General features: G+C 45.3%; 1 protein-coding gene across 6 annotated transcripts in view; it reads left to right on the top strand.

Annotated features, from left to right (window-relative positions):
* COL6A3 (collagen type VI alpha 3 chain) overlaps positions 1-21,603 on the top strand; it is a 90,143-nt gene that overhangs the window by 13,232 nt on the left and 55,308 nt on the right. Inside the window, exons 2-7 of one of the 6 annotated variants that reach the window (XM_065917027.1) lie at positions 4,523-4,640; positions 6,161-6,778; positions 11,720-12,322; positions 16,193-16,777; positions 19,007-19,606; positions 20,907-21,479. In XM_065917027.1, the coding sequence (XP_065773099.1) occupies positions 4,553-4,640; positions 6,161-6,778; positions 11,720-12,322; positions 16,193-16,777; positions 19,007-19,606; positions 20,907-21,479 (3,067 nt within the window). In that variant the 5' untranslated portion in view covers positions 4,523-4,552. Of the gene's footprint in view, positions 1-4,522; positions 4,641-6,160; positions 6,779-11,719; positions 12,323-16,192; positions 16,778-19,006; positions 19,607-20,906; positions 21,480-21,603 lie in introns of those variants that run through there. The other 5 variants (XM_065917029.1, XM_065917028.1, XM_065917030.1 and 2 more) reach the window with 5 other exon arrangements.

The following is a 21,603-nucleotide window of genomic DNA, read 5'->3' as shown; positions in this document are numbered from 1 at the left end:
TCCTGTATTTCTTTGCATTGATTACTGAGAAAGGCTTTCTTATCTCTCCTTGCTATTCTTTGGAACTCTGCCTTCAAATGGGTGTATCTTTCCTTTTCTCCTTTGCCTTTAGCTTCTGTTCTTTTCTCAAGTTATTTGTAAGGCCTCCTCAGACAACCATTTTGCCTTTTTGCATTTCTTTTCTTGGGGATGATCTTGATCACTGCCTCCTGTACAATGTCATAAACCTCTGAACCTCTGTCCATAGTTCATCAGGCACTCTATCAGATCTAATCCCTTGAATCTGTTTGTCCCTTCCACTGTATAATCATAAGGGGTTTGATTTAGGTCATACCTGAATGGTCTAGTGGTTTCCCCTACTTTCTTCAATTTAAGTCTGATTTTGGCATTAAGGGGTTCATGATCTGAGCCCCAGGCAGCTCCTGGTCTTGTTTTTGCTGACTGTGTAGAGCTTTCCATCTTCGCCTGCAAAGAATATAATTAGTCTGATTTAGGTATTGGTCATCTGGTGATGCCCATGTGTAGAGTCTTCTCTTGTGTTGTTGGAAGAGGGTGTTTACTATGACCAGTGCGTTCTCTTGGCAAAACTTTGTTAGGTATACAGAGTTACCCATATTTTTTAACAACCACAGGTAACTTCTCCTGTTTTTTTAGGAATTGTAGTAAAATGATGTGAATTTTGCCATCTTAGTTCTTTTCAAGTGAATAGTATAGTAGTATTATCTATATGTATCTTGTTTACACCTGATCTCTAGAACTTTTTCATCTTGCCAAACTGAAACTCTTTACTCAATGGACAATAATTCCCCATTCCCCTTTCCCACCCTCTAGGAATCACCATTCCATTCTCTGTTTCTAATAGCTTGACTATTTCAGATACCCCATGTCAGTGGAATCTCTTGGTGATTGACTTGTTTCAGTCGGCATAATGTCTTCAAAGTTCACTTATGTTGTAGCCTGTGACAAAACTTTCTTTTATTTAAGGCTGAATGATATTTCTTTATATGTACATGCCACATTTTCTCTATTCATTCATCTACTGATGGGCATTTATTTTATGTTATTTCCACCCCGCGACTAGGTGGCACAGTGGTAAAGAATTCACCTGCTAGTTCAGGAGATGTAGGTTTGATTCCTGGGCTGGGAAGATCCCCTGGAGGAGGAAATGGCAAGCCATCTCCAGTGTTCTTGCCTGGGAAATTCCATTTGCTGGAATTTGCCTGGACAAAGGAGCCTGGCGGGCTACAGATCAGGGGATCTCAAAGAGTCATACATGACTGAGTATGCACACATGGTTGTTCCCATCTGCTGGCTATTGTAAATAATGCTGCATTAAACTTGGGTGTGCACATCTCTCTTCAAGATCTTATTTTCAGTTATTTTGGATACATCCCCAGAAGTAGAACTGATCGGTTATATGCTAACTGTACTTTTAACTTTTTGAGGAAACTCCATATAATTTTCTATAGTGGCTGCAACATTTTACATTCACATTGCCTAAGAGTTCCAGTATTTCTGCATTCTCATCAACACTTGCTTACTATCTTTTTGACAGTGGCCATCTCAATGGGTGTGAGATATCATCTCACTGTGGTTTTGATTTTCATTTCTCTGATGCTGAGTATTTTTCCATATTCTTACTGGCCATTTGTATGTCTTCTTTGGAGAAATGTCTTTTCCAGTCCTTTATTTTTAAATCAGAGTTTGTTTTTATCATTATAAAGTTGTGGGTGCTCTTTATATATTCCTGATATGAACCCCTTATCAGTTATATGGTTTGCAAACGTTTTCTCCTATTCTGTAGGTTGCCTATTCACTCTGTTGATTGTTTCCTTTGCTGTGTAGAAGTTTTAAAGTTTGATATAGTACCATTTGGTCTCTCATTTGGGCTTTCCTGGTGGCTCAGTGGCTAAGAATCACCTGCAATGCAGGAGATGTGGGTTTGATCCCTAGGTAAGGAAGATCCCCTGGAGAAGGAAATGGCAACCCACTCAAGTACTCTTGCCTGGGAAATCCCATGGACAGAGGAGCCTGGTGGGCTACACTCCAGGGGTTGCAAAGAGCCAGACATGATTTGGTGACTAAACAACAATATAGTACCGTTTGTCTGTTCTTGCTCTTGTTGTCTGTGCTTGTGGTATCAAATGGAAAAAGTCATTACCAAATCTGATGGTATGAAGATTTTCCTCCTATATCTTCTGAAAGTTTAATGGTCTCAGGTCTTACATTTAGATTTTTAATCCATTTTTAGTTCTTTTTTTTTTTTGCATATGGATATACAGTTTTCCCAGCATCATTTGTTGAAGAGACTATCCTGTCCCCATTATGTAGTATTGGCACCTCTACAGAAACTGACTTGACCATATACTTGAGGGTTTATTTATGGGATCTTTATTTTATTCCACTGGTTGATATGTCTGTCTGATTCCAATCCCATACTGCTTTGATTACTGTAGTTTGTAATATGACTTGAAATCAGGAACTGTGAGGTCTCCAGCTCTATTTTTTCCCTTTCTCAAGATTGCTATGACTTTTCTGGGTTCTTTCAAATTCCATATAAGTTTTAGGATATCTTTTCTATTTCTCCAAAAAATGCCACAGAGAGAGAAGTTTTTGATTTTGATTCATACTGATGATGATTACCTTTTTATATTGTAATTAACAAAGCCAACTTCTAAATCTTCAAATTCTAAATATGAACTATAAATCTGTCCAGATTAAATATATTCATATTTCTTAAACCAAATTGGATTCTGCACTTGACTATAGTCTATACTACATAATTTTCAATATCAAATAGTATTTCTTGAAACGAAGTACAATAAAAAAATAATAGAGATCCTATTGTAGGAGGCTGACCCTGACTCCCATGGTGAGAATTTCCTCCCCTTTTATAAACAGCACATTTTTAAAGAAAATTATTGAGAATATGAGGATTAGTATTCCATGTGTTTCTTTTTGTCATTTTTGTTTAACTTTTTATTTTGTGTTGGAGTGTGGCCAATTGACAGTGTTGTGATGGTTTTGAGTGAACAGCAGGGGGACATGCATGTTTAGATTTTTAATCCATTTTGAGTTAGTTCTTTGTAAGTGGTGTGAGGTAAGGATCCAGCTTCCTTTTTTTTGTTGTTGCATGTGGACATAGAGTTTTCCCAGCATCATCTGCTGAAGACGCTGCCCTAGGCTCCGCCCCCCTCCCCTCCAGGCTGCTGCGTGGCTTTGGGCAGGGTCCCCCGTGCTGCGCAGTGGGTCCTTGTTGGTTGTTCATTTTGAGTATAGCCATGTGTACCTGTCTTCCCAAACTCCTTTATAAGAATTTTTGGTTTGGTTGGTTTTTGTCTGCAATTTCAATATATCTACTTGAAAGAATGAAAAAAAAAATCAATAATTTTGATTGGCACACCCCTCCACTTTAATGCCTCTACCCAAGCCTCTGACCAGGGAACCCCTGACAAGTCTGGGTAGGGGTAAGAAGAGTCATTGACTCACATGCATAGATACAGCAAGGACCAGCTCCAGAATCTGTGGGCTCGGTGCAAAGTGAACATGAAGGGTCTTTGCCCTGAAGTTGTTAAGACTTTTAAGCAACACCAAACCACCACACCAAGCATGGGGTCCTGTGAAACTGCACCGGTCAGATAGCCATGACCTGAGAAAGAATCAGGGGAAACCAGAGCCTTGGGTCAAGGGGAAGAGAAAAGAGGTGATGTCCTGCAAGGGGACCTAAACAGAGAAGACCTAGGCCTGTTCTTTGGAGGGTCGTAAGGAAAAGCTTAGACCCTCGAGCTGAGCTCACTGGAGACTGGAGGGTGATGAAGTTGACAGGTGGGGGGGGGGGTTGCCATCAGGTGTGGGGTGGGAAGAGGGTGGTATTTGCTTCAAGGGAGGGTGCCACAGGCTACTGTGCCCGTCCAGACATGAACCTGGCTGGATGGATGTCAAGTTTGCAGGGACACCACGCTGTGAGGCTGTCAGCCCTCAGGACTGGCTTCAGTCTTGCTAATTCAGTATCTCTATCCAGTATCTCTGGACATGCTCCACTCTGCGACTGGTGTTGGGCACACAGCAGGTTTTTGTTGAAGGAAAAGTGGTAAATAGTAACGGAGAAAAAAGGCATGATTCGAAATGGGCCCAGCTGCTGTGGGTGTATTTCTGCGCACACTGGGATTCTAACAAAGCCCATTCTCTCCATGAATTGGAGCTTCCCAGTGGGATTCCTGTAGACGTGACTGATAGGCTGGGCATCGCCAACCTGCCCTTTGTGCCTCTGGGTGCCCTTCCTCCCCACCCTTTGTCATTCTGCCACATGTTTTGTGATATGCTATTGTTGCCTGCCTTGAGAGGAAAAAATGGTTGAACTGAACAGATTTTTAGCTATGGCCTACAGTCACCAGATTCAGAGACTCCATGTCTATGTTTAGCTGAAACTATTTTTCACCCAAAGGATAAGTCCTTGATTCACTCATTAGTAACTGGAGAGTCAAAACCTGACGGTTCTCATCTACCCTATTTTCTCTCGTAGGTTCTCACTTGGTGCTTAGACACAATCAAAATGAGGAAACATCGGCATTTGCCCTTAGCGGCCATTTTTTGCCTCTTTTTCTCAGGCTTCTCTTTTACTCGTGGTCAACAACAGCCAGGTAAGATCCAGAATCACCTCTTCATTGTATTAAGAGGGACAGTGTTCTCTGTTTTAGATCTCAGACATCATGAGCTGGAGAGAGAGCTTAGATAGGCTTTGAAGAGAAAGCCAAGCTATTGATTACAGGGTGTTTGTTTATTTTACAGACTTTCTCAGCTCCTCTTTATCCAAGTGAGAGAGAGAGACATTTTTTAAACTGAAACTTGGGTTTGATATCTTGGTGGTGGGTTGCAAGTGGTTTGTTTTTACATTGGGTGTGAGCAGAAAGTTTGTGGGTTGAAAATATTTTACCATCGGAAGAGCTTTTCCACATTTCTGGCACTGGTTGTGTCTCAGCACATACATCCCGGAGAAGACAATGATTAAGAGTAAAAATTATATTCCCTGAAAAAAAAATAAATACAAAAATAAATACCAGTCTTTCTCTCTCACTCTGGACACAGAAAGACATTTTTTATTTAGAATCATCAAATCTTTAAAAAATCAGTTTCCTGAAACTATGTTAAAAGTAGATCCTACCTAATCTTATTAAGAACTTGCAGAGTTTTGGAAAAATGAGAAATGGTTTATGGTTTATGAGCTTGGAAGGTTTGACTTGGGTCCCTCTCCTTGAGTTGATGGGGTACTTCCTCCAGATCTGGTAGTTCTTAGCAGGGTGCTGAGGACCACCCCAATGCCAGGGGAGCATGGGTTGGGGCATCAGGTCAGCCCCAGGTAAGTAGAGTCCAGGAGTCTGCTGTGCCCAGCCAGTCTGGCCCAGGACAGGAGGGCACTCCCCAGCCACTCAGCCTGGAACCTGGAGCCTCCTGCTCCTACTTTTGAGAGACCTGGCTTCATCTTTGAAAGGGGTGAATACTGCTAAACATATCAGAGGGCTCAGATGGCTCTGAAAATGTTGTATTGAGTTAGGGTACCTTTCTTCCTGCTAGGGAGTCTCAGCAAACAGAGAAACAAACAAAAATCAAGCCTTTTCCCTTCGCTACAATTATACAAGTCTTCTTCACTTAAGATGTATTCATGACATTTATTTTTCTTGCAAATTACCCAAAGCATGGGAGACTAGATCAGGTAAAAACAGTAGTATGTTTCAGTATTCCATTCTGCCAAGGCCCCAGACTGAAGAATGAACTTCTAAGGTGATGTTTGGTTATCTGCAGTAGGATATCCTTCCTGTCTGATCAGGTGGGTCTTGGGGTTCCAATTGCCACAAAGAATCACCTAGAGGTAAAGGACACCCCAGGGTATGTTTGTCCCCATTCTGGAACCTGCTACTGGTTCATGTGTGGCAGTCATCATGTATGGAACTTGGGCCAATGACTGGGCCCCAGCAGCTGCTGAGTCTGTGTGTCCAGGTCCCTGTGTCTCAGGTAAGTCAGTGTCCCCACCTGCCTCGCACATGAGGCGAAAATTATTTAGTCACAGCACCCTAGAAACTGAGTGAGTTGTGGAAGGCTTTGCATTGATGGGAGGTCATTTCTTGAACAGGAGAAACATCTAAACCAATGTCTTCTTTTAAAGATGTCAAAAATGGTGCCGCTGCCGATATAATATTTCTAGTGGATTCCTCTTGGAGCATTGGCAAGGAACATTTCCAACTTGTTCGAGAGTTTCTATATGATGTTATAGAATCTTTAGCGGTGGGAGACAATGATTTCCGTTTTGCTCTGGTCCAGTTCAACGGCAACCCACATACCGAGTTCCTGTTCAATACGTATCGTTCTAAACAAGAAGTCCTCTCCCATGTTTCCAACATGTCTTATATTGGGGGCAGCAATCAGACTGGAAAAGGATTAGCATACGTAATGCAGAACCACCTCACTGAGGCTGCCGGAAGCCGGGCCAGTGACGGAGTCCCTCAGGTTATCGTAGTGTTAACCCATGGACACTCGGAGGACGGCCTTGCTCTGCCCTCAGCGGAACTTAAGTCTGCTGATGTTAACGTGTTTGCAATTGGAGTTGAGGATGCAGATGAAGGAGCCTTAAAAGAAATAGCAAGTGAACCGCTCAATATGCATGTTTTCAACCTAGAGAATTTTACCTCCCTTCATGGCATAGTAGGAAACGTAGTGGCCTGTGTGCGTTCATCCATGACTCCAGGAAGGGCTGGAGGCACAGAGACCCCCAAAGACATCACAGGTAACGGCAACGCCACCAACCTGCTGCCTGCCTCGCTCTTCTTCTGGAGATAAGCTTGGCAACCGCTGGCATTAAGGCAATCCTCTCGCTAAAAGGCGGTGGGGTGGATTAGGGAAGAGATGCCTGTTCACAGGCCTAAAAACAAAGGTTTGAATATTCTCGGTAGTCCCCTTCCAATATAGAGTATTCACTCCCTCCAAGAGGAGTTCTGCCTTTGAAACAATATTCCAACTCCCAAAAAGAACACATCCTGATATTATGACCCCACAAGCAGTGCTTCTTGGACAAAAAGCCTCAGTGTGGCTGGGCAGGACTTTGACAAAAGTCCCTCCATTTGCTCCTGGGAAAGAGTCTGCTTCCTTTAAAGAAAGCTCAGGGTCTGAAAGAGCTCAAGTGAGGGAGGAAAAGGGCATCCATTTTTGGGTCCAGTAAATCCACATAGAGCTCCTCTCTTTGACACTATGAAATTTATTTCAAAGACTTGATGGCCTCAGAACTGTGAGAAGCCTTAGAGATTTGTTGTTCAGTTGCTCAGTTGTGTCTGACTCTTTGCGACCCCATAGACTGTGGCATGCCAGGCTTTCCTGTCTTTCATCATCTCCCAGAGTTTGCTCAAACTCATGTCCATTGAGTCGGTGATGCCATCCAACCATCTCATCCTCTGTTGTCCCCTTCGCCTCCTGCCCTCAATCTTTCCCAGCATCAGGGTCTTTTCCAGTGAGTTGGCTCTTGGAAGCCTTAGAGATGATCCAGCCCCAATCTATTTTGTAGGAATTGAGTACAGGAGCTGAAGTCCCTTATGTGTTGGGTCTGGATGGGGTTTTCTCACTTCTCCTCCACACTGTCACCATCGTTGTACCCACAGAGATGCCTCTGATTCCAGCGGTCCTCGTCAGTGTCACTCTGTGAGTCCTGGATGTGTGTTCATGTCCAGTGACATGCAGAAAACGAATTGTCTGGCAAGTTACTTAACCAGTCACCCCCATTAGCTTTCTTGCCAGTGCTAAGTGACTCACAGGGAAGGAATCCACAGGTAAATTTCACGTGTTGCACCACTGTGATTTTGACCAGTACCCAGGGCTAAGTTTCCTCATCAGCAACAGGCAGGGTGGAGGGAATTCTAGGAGAATGGGCAGAAAGTTAGGGTGGAACCAAGGGCCTCTTACTGAGATGAGCTCCAGAAGAAGAGATGTGTGTCCCCCAGGATGAAGGGAAAGGAGAAGAAAGGGGTCATGTAGCTAAGACATTGAAGTGGAAAGGGAAGAAGCTGGGAGAGTTCAGCTTGAGCTGGCATCAGTCATTTCAATAAGAGATGACAAAGCGGGAGACGCAGTGGTGTGTAGGAGTGTAGAGTAAGCTGAGTTAATTTTGTTCCAGAAGTTGTGCATAAGATGGTTTCCCCAGTAGTTACCTGTGATGTCAGCTTTGATAGGGGTGGAAGGACTCACGGCACTACCAGTGGGTCTACTTCTAAGAGAGTAGTGAGGGACAGCCTGGATAATTTGCATTAAACCTGAAGATCATTCCCTACTTCAAATGATGTGTCTCACCTCTGCGTTGTGACATTAGAGTCAATTCTGCCAGATTACAGGAAAGAAGGTGGGACTCTGAGAGCACCCCAAACCAAACATTGCAGGTTACAAGGAGATTACAAGATAGCAAATCTAATGATCTTCTGCATTCGCTACAATGTTTTCAGCATCAATAATTCACTAACCATTGCATTTCTGAATATAACTCATCCATGTCAAAATCAATGAAGAGGATTAGGAGAGAAATGGAACATCTTCTCTTTATTGATGTTTTGGCCAATTCAGGAAAATGGGTGGATGAGTTTGCCTTTATGTTTAACCATTATATAAATGGATAAAAACAATTAGATTACCACATTAATGCAAAATAAGCCTATCAACATAGTCTCTTTCCACACAGATGACAAAACCTTTGTTTTTATGCCAAGAAAGCATCTCTGTCTTCTAGTGCCCAAGCCACTAGCAGCTCCAGGGTGGAATATTAATCCATTTATATTGTCTTTTCTAATTAACTTTACTCTGCAATTTCTCTTGTATCATGTTCCACTGCGTAATCCACAGCAGAAAAAAAAATTCCTTTCTTAAAGTTTTTGGAAAAGGTAGTCAGGAAGCCGTTATGAAGATAAGCTAATAAGTTAGGGCCATTTCGTTCCACTTTCTATCCACTACGTAACTTTCCCCCACCAATGTACATATGATCACCACTGTTCTTAATGAACTCTACTCAAGCAATCCCTGAAAGTTGTACTTTTAAAAATCCTTTTTATAGACGGACGTAAGATATAAAAGCTTTACTATAACAAAAGCCAAAAAGGTGACCTACCTTCAGTGAGGACAAGTTTTCTTTTCTTTACAAAACAAAGATTTAGAAAACTAGCAAAACCTACCCGAGATTTTGTGTTTGCACAGGAAATACAAATATGATCTTTTATATTTTTCTTGAAAAAAGGAGCATCCCACTAGCTAAAGGGGGCATCGTGCCCACACCAGTGTGCTCAGGAAAAGTGTTTCCAACAATGTTGAAAGCGCCTTCAATTTTTCCATGGATGTTTTGAAACTTTTCCATAGAAAATGCCACTGAGAGTGTGATACTAATACATGAGCCATAAAAGCAGAAAACCAGACAGTGTCATATGTTAAATTTTAGGAAGATCTGATTTCTCTGAGAGTTAATACTGGCCCCTGGGGTGCCTTGCTGTATACAAGAACCCGTGAACGCGTGTCTGTTTGAGGCTTCAGCTCTCCTGGATAACAGCATGCCCTTGTGTGTGTCCCATCATGTGCATAAGAGAACAACGTTGTTTTTTCAGTGATGACAAATTATCCAACATTTTTCTATGACCTGCTGCTGTTCAGCTTTTTAGAAGACAACACTCAAGGGTTTTCCCTCAGTGTTTGTTTATCTTATTTATTCTATTGTGAACTGCAATCAAAAAGGAAGTAATAAATTAACAAGGAGTGAGTCATCCTGTAATTTAGGGGTCATTTTTCTTTTATTGATCTTAGGCTCAGAGTTAGTCCTTTCTGAAAAGGTCTTGGTTTGGTGAGTAAGGGGTGAATCTTCCTTTGTCCCTCAAGGTCACTGGCTTAGGTCTGGGCAGTGTTGAGGAATTTTGTGGTATGGTTTGCAGAGCCTGGAACTCCTGGGACAAAGGGAGCCATCGTTATAGCCTGCAGTGTAATTCACACTGCTGGGGCCACATCCTCCCCAAGATCCCTCGGGAACCTTGTGGTTCCACCGATGAGTAAAATGCTCTGGAGTTCTTAGCAAAGGCTAAGTTAATATCTTACATGATCTTACTAGATATTTCCACACTAGTATCTTTCCCTATGCAAGGAATTCCTCTGCAAAATTGCTATTAGGAGTTTCATGCCTATAAGCAGAGAAAAAGACCAGTTCTGATTCCAGTAATCCTAATTCCAGCCATTCCTGGTTCATTTTACCCAAGCAGAAAGCTTGGACAAGAACATCTCACTGCAGTAAACTCTTTAATTTCATGAGACAAGATTTGCATTCTGTTTCCACTTGGAAATAAAAGGAATTTTGTTAGTACCAGGAAGAATTAATTTTACATGTAAAATGTTCACTGTCATTACAAATTTCAGAATGAATGAGTTTACATATAGTACAATTATACTCCAAATATAGCTTCCTACAATCCAGACTATAAATACTGTCTATGCTTACATAAAATCTCTGCCTATTCCTAACACACACTTAAGTTTTTAAAAAAACACTTGCTACAATAATTTTGCTTTTCCTATGGTTTAAATCAGGCTGATTTAAACTGATTTAAACGTTCTAGCTGAGACTTTGAAATATTCCACCCAGGTTGGTAGTTTATTGATTGCAATTCCTTGCTCAGTGCTCTTATGAAACTCCCATTCTCAGTCACAGAATGGACGTTTCTTGTTTGCCATTGGGAGGAGAAGAGAGGTCTCGGTCAGCCTTTTTTATGTCCATTTGTCAAAGCCCAGAGCTAATTCTGATTCTAGGTCGCCTAGATACCCATGGTCCTGTCAGGCAGTTGGTCTAGGACGTCATAAAAATAAGGTTGGATAATTATGTCATGACTGGTTTCATATCACTCTGCTTAACATTGTTCTGCATTTTGTGATTGAATATAGAGGCAAAGGCAAAAATAAATGAAGAGAACACTCATCCCAACCCCAGGCCTGCATTTGAGTTTTACACAATGAAAACATCATTTGAGAAAAGAAAATTAACCCAAAATATATCGAGTATTTTTGAATAAAAACTGGGGATGTGGTTTGAGTTCTTTCTTTCATATTTCTGAAGTGGAAGGTTCATAGCCATTTTGGTTTCTAAAGAAAAGCAAAGCATAAACAATGGTTGCTCGAGGAATGAAGTATTTAACATACTGGGACAATGAGTCACCAAAGCCTAAATCTGAGATTTTGTTTTGTGCTGTGGATTTGGACAAAGAAAATCCTTGTGATCACTTGAGGATTATAACAGAAATGTCCCCAAATTCGAAATCATCTTTAGACCTTTGTTCATGTAGTCCTTTATTTTCTCCTGTAGGTCAGGTAAGACACAGTTCTGTTCCCTCCAAATTCAGTAGAAAATTTCAGAATATACCCAAGACTTCTCCCAGAAAAGTAAACATGATTTTTTGAAATTTAACTACAAAGATGGTGCAGAGGAAAATTTGCTATTAAATAAATGCCCCTACTGAACACCATCATTTCTGTTAAGAAGTTGCCTCTTATCCATTCAGAATGCAGAACTAAAACAGAATTTCACGTTCCTTAATCAACATGTGTTTTGTTTGTCCATATTTCGTGTTTCTTATTGGTTTCTCAAGAAACATGTCAGAACACCGAACGATGCATGTGATCACTTGTTCTAATGCTTTCACATTTTTTGCATTTCTCTCTTTTAAAGCACAAGACTCTGCTGACATTATTTTCCTTATTGATGGATCAAACAACACCGGAAGTGTCAATTTCGCAGTCATTCTCGACTTCCTTGTAAATCTCCTTGAGAGACTGTCAATTGGAACTCAGCAGATCCGAGTGGGGGTGGTACAGTATAGCGATGAGCCCAGAACCATGTTCTCCTTGAACAGCTACTCCACCAAGGCTCAGGTCCTGGATGCAGTGAAGGCCCTGGGGTTCATTGGTGGAGAACTGGCCAATGTTGGCCTTGCCCTGGATTTCGTGGTGGAGAATCACTTCACCCGGGCAGGGGGCAGCCGAGTGGAGGAAGGGGTTCCCCAGGTGCTGGTCCTCATAAGTGCTGGGCCTTCTAGTGATGAGATCCGAGACGGGGTCATAGCACTGAAGCAGGCTAGCGTTTTCTCGTTCGGCCTCGGAGCCCAGGCCGCCTCCAAGGCAGAGCTTCAGCACATAGCTACCAATGACAACCTGGTGTTTATTGTCCCGGAATTCCGTAGCCTTGGGGACGTCCAGGAACAATTACTGCCGTACATTGTTGGCGTGGCCCAAAGGCACATTGTCTTGCAACCGCCAACCATTGTCACCCAAGGTACGTATGCTTTTCTCACTATCTGTGTGGTAGTGGGTGTTCTGTGTGTGGTTCTGTAGGAGTCAGGCGGGGGCCTTGCAGAATGATTCGCCTCGGGAGAACCTGTAAGTACCCATGGTTCAGTCCTTCCTAGATGAGCTAGTTCTTGGATGTGGTGTCTGGGATGGTTGCGGTGTTCCACAAAAACCCCGAAGATCTGTGAGTGCATGGACAGCTCTTATTGGAGCACAAGTTATCAAGAAAGTGTGCTTTCCTGGCTAATTCAACAAACCTGTTAACTTTGAGGTTATTCAACATCATCATTCATTCATTCATTCATTCATTTCAGTCACTCAGTCATGTCCGACTCTTTGCGATCCTATGGCAACATCATCATACCATCTACTTATCATGGGCTTCCCAGGTGGCTCAGTGGTAAAGAATCCACCTACCAGTGCAGGAGACAGAAGAAAGACAGGTTCAATCCCAGGGTGGGAAAGATCCCCGGGAGGAGAAAATGACAACCCTCACCAGTAGTCTTGTTTATTTAAATGGAATAAGAATTCCATGGAGAATTCCATGGACAGAGGAGCCTGGCGGGCTACAGTCCATGAGGTTGCAAAGTGTCAGATATGACTGAGTGAGCACACACATGCAGGTGTGATCTACTCTATTGCAGTCGCCTGAAAAGTGGGTCTCAGCGGATCACTGCAATTATGAGAAAATTACTGCAGAATAACAGGGTTGAGCTCTGAAAATCAGCCTGTTAGACTGTGCTGGCTTCTGAGAACTGTCTCCCCAAAGTCACTTTTGTAATGGGTAGCAGGAGTGGCACTTCTGGAAGTAAGAAATAAGAAACCTCTCACTTGGGGGTATGTATGAAAACATTTTTTTCCCCTCCTCTTGTTCAACTGAAGAGGAATTCTATTGATGGAGAGATTCTACACTCGGATGGCAGGCCTTTGGCAAAAGGGTCCGATTGGGATCATGTAAAGAAACATAAAACTAGTCAAGCCATATAACAAAATACATTTCACAAATGTGGGAGGTGGGAGGTATGTTTCAAAATTTAAGTAAGAACCCAGTGGCTCTTGATGCAATGGCAGGCAAAAGTCTGACGGACTCAGGTGCACCAACTCCCACCACTGGTAACCTCATCTGTCTGTCAGAGACTGTATTGCTAGTGGTATTAGGCATATTGGTGGGTAAGGTAAATTAAGATTTGGTGCAAATTACATCCTGAAAATTCTCTTGATATTTCGAGACACCTGTCTGATTGAAATATAATATCTTAAGGTTTTTTCCCTGAACTGGCATGCTTTTGGAAACAAATGAACAACTTGCATAGGTTTTGTAAATACTCAGGAAGCGCCATTGCAGCAGACTGGACCTTTGGTACTGGGTCTTACGTTACCCAGCTGTGTGATCCTGGGCAGGTCACACAGCCTGTCTGGGTTCCAGTTTTTTGAACTGATGACAAAGGATGAAAGGATATTTCCATTCCAGGTGAAGTTTCAGGTTCATTCTTAATCCATGGCAATCCAGGCCCTCATGTCAGCTTTCCCTAGCTTTCTCCTCACTTACAAAATCATCTTTAATCTCTGTGATTCATTTGTAAATGTTCTACAAATATTCTTGGCTATCAGGTATGTGCTGGACACCATGCCAAGCACTGGAGACCCCAGTGCTGGTGGACCAGACTGATGTGGCCACTGGTTCGTTACAGTGAAACAGGGAGACAGGTCACAAAAGATCAAAAAGCTACTCCCAGAGTATGGCAGAGGAAGACATTAAAGGCGGTTGACTTGGAAAGAAGGACGGGAAGAGCTGTAGGAGAGTGGCCAGGGAAGACTCATCAGATAAACTGTAGGACAGAAGCAGAAGAGAAGCAGCGGGAATAAGGTGCCAAGGGAAGTGGTCCGTCCTGCGACCTGGGGGAGCCCGGCCCAGCCCAGAACTGTGGAGAGGAGGTGGGCTGGAGTTCCCTGATGCCTGGCAGCCTGGAAAAACCTTTGGTTTAGGGGGTGAGCATCATCAGCTTGGCTGAGTCCTCCAGGGGCTTCTGTCTTCTCAGTGAAGCTCTGCTCAGTGGAGCATCTGCTTTATTGGAGGTTGGGGCCCCTGAGTCACTGAAAAGAGCTGCCCAAGAGTAGCCTTGAGTCACCCTAGGTGGTTGCAGAGGAAGACAGCACCAAGGAAGGGCTGCGGGGACTGGACCTTTGAGGAGACTTTGCTTAGGAACAAGAGAGAGATGACCACTTCCGGTCCTGGCTTGTGAGGGCGGAAGCGGACTTGATGTCCTGCCGGATGTCAGTCAACAGGGAGGGGAGGGCTACAGCCAACTGGTTACAGGACCTTCAGGGTCACCTCGGCAAGGGGTTTGCTCACCAGCCCCACCAGAACCATGTGAAAGAGGGGAGACAGAGCTGTTGGGGCCCCAACTCTCACAACAGGAAGAGGAAGTCCCCTCCTGGAGCAGGGGGGAGGGGAGGAGAGGGGATGCGTCACCTTGGTGACCGGCAGGTGAAGGAATCCGCCTTTCTCTGCATCTGTTCCCATGTTCATACGTCTTAGTGAGGACAGGAAGCTCTGCATTTATGCTTCAGCACCCGCACCTGCAGTGTAGACGGGGCGTGTGTGACGGTGTGTGTGTTCAGGTGTGCTCAACGTCCGCGTGTGTCTAGAAGGCACACACGTGGTTACCCGCACAGCTATAATACGGCTTTTAGGCACCTATGGAGAGAGGGAGAGGAAGGAGGCAGGGGATGTGGCTTCACATGTCTGCAGCCTCCACGGAGAGCTGGAGGACTCGGGATACACTGTTCACACCACAACCTAATGCCAAAGCGGTGATCCTCACGTGCCTGTCCCTGGATGCCTTGTGTATATGGCGCCTTACATGTTTCTCTTAAAGAACAGACTCTGGACCAATAATGTCAACGTAGTCGAACATTAAGTAAACTAAGATGTTACACACCATCCATCTGACAGCATGGAACAATGAGGCCGCCTCACATTCAGATAACCATTCAATAAGTTGCAGACACACCTGCCTCTGCTTGCACCATTTGCCATCTTACAAGTCTCAGAGGCCTTCTCCAGTGTCTGGATCCGGTGCTGAGGTCTGATACGAGCCTCGGTTCCGAGATTCAGGCGAGCTGCCTGAGAGTTGATACAACAGGTGGCCACAAGTTCATAGTCACTTCGAGGCAGTGATCTTGTTGAGGCATTTTTGCTTTGTGGTTTGTCTTTGAGTTATCATAACCTTAACACATAACGTGGGAACTTCACAATACAGGTGTCTTAATTAAAAATACTTCTGGGCCACTTGTTAGTTTTGACATTGATTTCCTTTTTATATGTTTATGATGCTGAATAATTAGTATTTTTCTCCTTGTCTGAAAACATCAAGGCATGGACCAGAGAAATGAAGGAAATAGGGTGTTGGTGCTCTTTCGAGTTTTGCCCTTGGTGATAGGTGTTTATGAAATCAAGGTAGTGAAACACAAGACCCTCTGAGCAGACACCGATCACTTCTTTAATTCCTTGAGCCATGGCTTCATTCTCGCCTCTAAAACCCCAGCTATGGATTTATGGCAGGAGAGCTTTCTGACTTTTTTAGTGACAACACAGTAAACAAGTGGTGAATAAAACTACACTGATTTTTTAACAACTAAGTTTTGTAAAGCGTACTAAGAGAAGGTAGGGGGGTTGGGGAGGCCACGGCTGTTACTAAGGCCGTGAGTCAGGATAAACCCCTCAGGGGCTCCCACAGACTTGACATTGGCAAGAGGCGAGGAGCTCCCGTGGGTGGAACTGGCTATGTAGAGAGTCATGTTGACCGTGATGGGTCAGGCCATTCTACTTACCTTGTCACGTTGCTACCTACAGTCATTGAAGTCAACAAGAGGGACATAGTTTTCCTCGTGGATGGCTCTTCCAAACTGGGACTGGCCAACTTCAATGCAATCCGCGACTTCATTGCCAAGGTCATCCAGAGGCTGGAGATCAGACAGGATCTCATCCAGGTGGCACTGGCTCAGTATGCAGACACAGTGAGGCCCGAGTTTTATTTCAATACCTACCCCAGCAAGAGGGAGGTCATAAACGCCGTGCGGAAAATGAAGCCCTTGGATGGCTCGGCCTTGTACACGGGCTCCGCTCTGGATTTTGTTCGGAACAACCTGTTCACGGAGGCGGCCGGCTACCGGGCTGCCGAGGGGGTCCCTAAGCTTCTGGTGCTGGTTACAGGCGGTAAGTCCCTAGATGCGGTCAGCCAGCCCGCGCAGGAGCTGAAGAGGAGCGGCATCCTGGCCTTCGCCGTCGGGAACAAGGTGGCTGACCAGGCTGAACTGGAAGAGATCGCTTTCGATTCCTCCCTGGCGTTCATTGCCACCGAGTTCCGACCCGCCCCTTTGCAGGGCGTGCTGCCCGGCTTGCTCGGGCCTCTCAGGACCCTCACTGGAACCACTGAAGGTACGAGGCGGGGGAGCCAGACACGCGACCTGGGGGAGACACACACGTGATAGGACGGTCTGCAGGGTGGGGGTGGGGAGTCAGACACGTGATAGGGTGGAGACACGTGATAGGGCGGTCTGCAGGGTGGGGGTGGGGAGGCAGACACGTGATAGGGTGGAGACACGTGATAGGGCAGAGACAGACACGTGATGGGGCGGTCTGCAGGGTGAGGGTGGGGAGTTAGACACGTGATAGTGCTGTCTCCAGGCAGAGCCTTTGGAGAATAAGCAAATTTATTTTGTGTTAGACTAAGATGAGACTCTTAAATGATGGAAATTGTAGCAACCAACTAAATTTACTTTGAGTTTCATCGTACCCTGACTTAACAAAGATATGACTTAAAATGCCATGTGATACAACTGTGTGTCATAAACTGTCATAAAGTAAGAATATGTCACTTAAACTGCAGGACCAGGGGCCACCTGTCTTTGGCCAGAGCTTTTGGCCAAGGTGCTCACTTCTCAGTCCTGACCTCTCATGAGGTCCCAGTGTTCTGTCCGCACTGGTGACTCCAGTCCAGCCCCCTCCTCCCAACCACCAAGCTGTAGCCTGGCTCCTCCCTTCCCAAGCGGATGGTCCACTTCTAAATGATCTGAAGCTGACCAGCGTAGAGCCTTCACCCTTTCCTCTCGTTAAGGAATTCCTTCAGTGGGGAAGCACAGTAAGGGGATGAGTGTGCAGATAAAAAGCAAGTGGTTCTCCAAACCCCTTGGTTATTATGGCTTTCAGTGAGCAGTTATTTTTAAAGACATGATAGCGATCTATGAGCTTACAAATTGAATCAGTTCAATTCACCGTCCTTAATGAAGATGGATATCACGGAAACAAGCTTCCCCGCCTCACCTTTACCACTGGAAGAATGTTTGATGCATGACCCACGGTGCATGAATGCATGCTCACTCATCAAGCACTCTGGTCTTCCAAAAGCCTCTCTCCCCCTCTCTATTTCCTTAAAACTTCTAATCCACACTTTCATAGCTGAAGTTCAATTTGTTGCAATAAATAGGCTAAAAGTAGTTGTTAGGTTCCAATTTTAGTGAAACATCAGGGAAGAGAGGGGAAAGAATTCCCTCCCCCCCAGTGGCTTGTGTTGGGGAAACACTTTGAGATTTGAGAAATACTTTTGATTCTTCAGGTTTCCCTGGTAGCTCAGTTGGTAAAGAATCCACCTGCAATGCAGGAGACCTCGGTTTGATTCCTGGGTCAGGAAGATCTGCTAGAGAAGGGATAGGCTACCCACTCCAGTATTCTTGGGCTTCCCTTATAGCTCAGCTGGTAAAGAATTCACCTGCAATGTGGGAGACCTGGGTTCGATCCCTGGGTTGGGAAGATCCCCTGGAGAAGGGAAAGGCTACCCACTCCAGTGTCCTGGTCAGGAGAATTCCATGGACTGTATAATCCATGGGGTTGCAAAGAGTCGGACACGACTGAGTGACTTTTACTTTTATTCTTCATGAGGGCAACTGCGGCCAAGCATAGCAAAGAGCTTCTTTGCATTTTAATGTGTTTTAGTCATCCCGTGATCTCACTTAGGAGGAATTCTCACGGGCACTTGCTGGATTTTTGCCTGGCAAGGCCATGACTCCCTGTAGAGGAGTCTCAGTAGAGAATGAAAAATGGACCTTCCTAGGAATGTTTCAAGATGAGAGCAACCTAATTTTATTGATTTTTTTTTTTTTTTTTTTTTTAGTCTTAGGCAACTTGTGTTCTCAGGCTAATGTGGGCTAACATTTCTAATCTGTCTGTAAGTGAAAATCTCTGTGTAGATGTGCAGAGGGAATCCTGGGGGGACCCAGTCTCGCCCAGGTAAACCTGTCTCTGTCCGTGGCTATAAACCGATTGATGCTGAAAGCCACAGCACCTTTGTAGCTTTCATTTCCACAGAAGGAATGCTCTGTTTCAAGGGTTCTGGTCACTATGGTTGGTTGCAAACATTCTAGCTTTGGCACTGTATCACTCTGTGACCCAGCTGGGTTTCGTAATCTCAGCAATCAATACACCTCACAATCGCCAGCCCCCACTGGAGGAAAATATGCAGCCTTCTGCCATATTTTACGAGATGGACGTGCTTGTCCTGACTGGCTCTCTGTATTCTGCGTGTTGGCATGTGTGCCCATGTGCGGGCACACATGAGGAAGCCTCCGTGGTTGTGTGTGTCTCACTCTTGTTTTCTGTGCTCCACTGCAGTTCACGTAAACAAAAGGGATATCATCTTTCTTTTGGATGGATCGTCCAACGTCGGGAAGACCAATTTCCCTTATGTGCGGGACTTTGTCATGAACCTAGTTAACAGCCTTGATGTTGGAAGCGACCACATTCGGGTCGGTCTGGTGCAATTTAGTGACACTCCGGTGACGGAGTTCTCCCTAAACACCTACCCGACCAAGTCAGAGTTGCTAGCTCACCTGAGGCAGATGCAGCTCCAGGGGGGGTCGGTCCTGAACACAGGCGCGGCCCTGAGCTATGTGCATGCCAACCACTTCACCGAAGCTGGCGGCAGCAGGATCCGGGACCACGTGCCGCAGCTGCTACTCCTGCTCACGGCCGGGCAGTCTGAGGACTCCTATTTGCAAGCCGCCAACGCCCTGGCGCGTGCGGGCATACTGACCTTTTGTGTGGGCACTAGCCAGGCCGATAGGGCGGAGCTTGAGCAGATTGCTTTTAACCCGGGCCTGGTGTATCTCATGGATGATTTCAGCTCCCTGCCAGCTTTGCCTCAACAGCTGATTCAGCCCCTAACCACTTATGTTAGTGGAGGTGTGGAGGAGGTGCCTCTTGCCCAGCCAGGTAAAGCTCTGCGATTGCTCGGGGTTCCCTTCCCCTCCCCCCAGACACCTCTTTGGTGGGCAGGTGGCCCGGGCTGAACTCCAGAGGCTGGAGACGAGCTGTGCAGAGATGATGGGGTCCCTTTGGTTCATGGGTTTTTGAAGAGAGGCTCGAGACACTGTACCAGCAAGCTTAGGTCCTCTGTCTAAGGAGTGTTTGTCCTTGAAAGTCTAGAAATTCCAGCTTATGTTCTACCCAGGTTGTCCCACCCTGGAATCAGAAGCTTTTACTTATTTATTTCTTTATTTTTGCCCCAATGCCTCTGAAGATTCTGGCGTGCAAATCCGGATGGAAATGGGAGAAAAACAGAGAGAAAAGCTGGATCCCCTTTCATACATGAGTATACACTGGGAGCATTTAAAAGTGAAATTGATTTTATTGAGAGGATGTTTTTATGTTCCAAATCTGCTGTATCTAGAAGAGTATTTGTCGTAAACCCAACAAAGCCTGTGTCTTTTTGTGATGGTAAAGTGGTTTCAAAGGCAGTCTAGGTGTTGGTGATTATGGTGGCAAATTAATCAGATGATGAGTTATGGACCCTTACTTCCTTCAGTTTCTGATATCACGCAGATGGGTAGCTAGATGGAGCCCTCTGAAACCTAATCAAAATAGTTCTAAGAGTGGTTTGAACAGAAAGTAATGTTCACGTGACACATTGTAGCCCCCAATTGGCTGCCGCTGTGTTTTCTGTAGTCTGACCACAGCAGACTGGAAGTCACTGACAACTTACCCACAGAGTGGTAATAGACACTACCTTGGGTTCTAACCCATAACCCCAAATTTAATGGAAAGAGAATCCAAATAGAGCATCAATGACATCAATGTCACGTATACTGGGTGGATAACCCATAGCAGCCTTTGTCACTAGAGACAGATCAGTTTTTAAGCAAAAAGATGATAAGGACCACGTTTTCAGAAGTTGATAACAATTTGAAAACACTGTCTGTTCTCCTAGAATGATTGGCACCTGATGCTAGAACAGACCCCCTCGGCTTTTCCTTGGCTTGCAGCGTTGAGGAAGCAGGGTGCTAGATTGGGCAGATGGGTCCAGTTGTGCTAGCCCTGTGCGCAAAGCCCTGCTTTGAAAGGGGCATTTGAATGACAGCTGCTGTGGGTTTTCTCTTGCCTTGCTGGTACAGTGATCATCAGGTGAATTGCCTGAATTCCCATGACTGAAAGCTGGCGGTGCCGGGTTGAGGTTGGTTTGGCGCCTATTGTGTTCTTGTCCCTCACTGTGCCCCACGACCCACTTTCGTTGCAGAGAGCAAGCGAGACGTCCTGTTCCTTTTCGACGGCTCAGCCAACCTCATGGGCCAGTTTACCGCCGCCCGCGACTTTCTCTACAAGGTCATCGATGAGCTGGACGTGAAACCCGCCGGAACCCGGATTGCGGTGGCTCAGTACAGTGACGACGTCAAGGTGGAGTCCCGTTTTGACCAGCACCAGAATAAGCCCGAGATCCTGAATCTCGTGAAGAGGATGAAGCTCAAGACGGGCAAAGCCCTCAACCTGGGCTACGCCCTGGACTACGCGCAGAGGTACATCTTTGTGAAGGCTGCTGGAAGCCGGATCGAGGACGGAGTGCTTCAGTTCTTGGTGCTGCTGGTGGCAGGAAAGTCATCGGACCGTGTGGACAGGCCCGCACTCAACCTGAAGCAGAGCGGGGTGGTGCCCTTCATCCTCCAGGCGAAGAACGCAGACCCTGCTGAGTTGGAGCTGATCGTACCATCCCCAGCCTTTATTCTGGCTGCGGAGTCCCTTCCTAAGATTGGAGACCTGCAACCGCAGATCGTGAACCTCTTAAAATCGGTGCAAAATGGGGCACCGGCGCCAGGTAAGGCACAGAACACCTGGTTGCTTCTGCAGTCCAGCTCTCCCCAGCATGAGCTGACGCTAGGCTGCTGGCTGCAGGTCCTCAGGTAGAAGCCCTCCTTAGTTTCCAAGAAAGATAGGGGATT

The sequence above is a fragment of the Muntiacus reevesi genome, chromosome 1 (assembly GCF_963930625.1).
Source record: "Muntiacus reevesi chromosome 1, mMunRee1.1, whole genome shotgun sequence".
NCBI lineage: Eukaryota > Metazoa > Chordata > Mammalia > Artiodactyla > Cervidae > Muntiacus > Muntiacus reevesi.
This window is presented reverse-complemented; position numbering and strand designations above follow the sequence as displayed.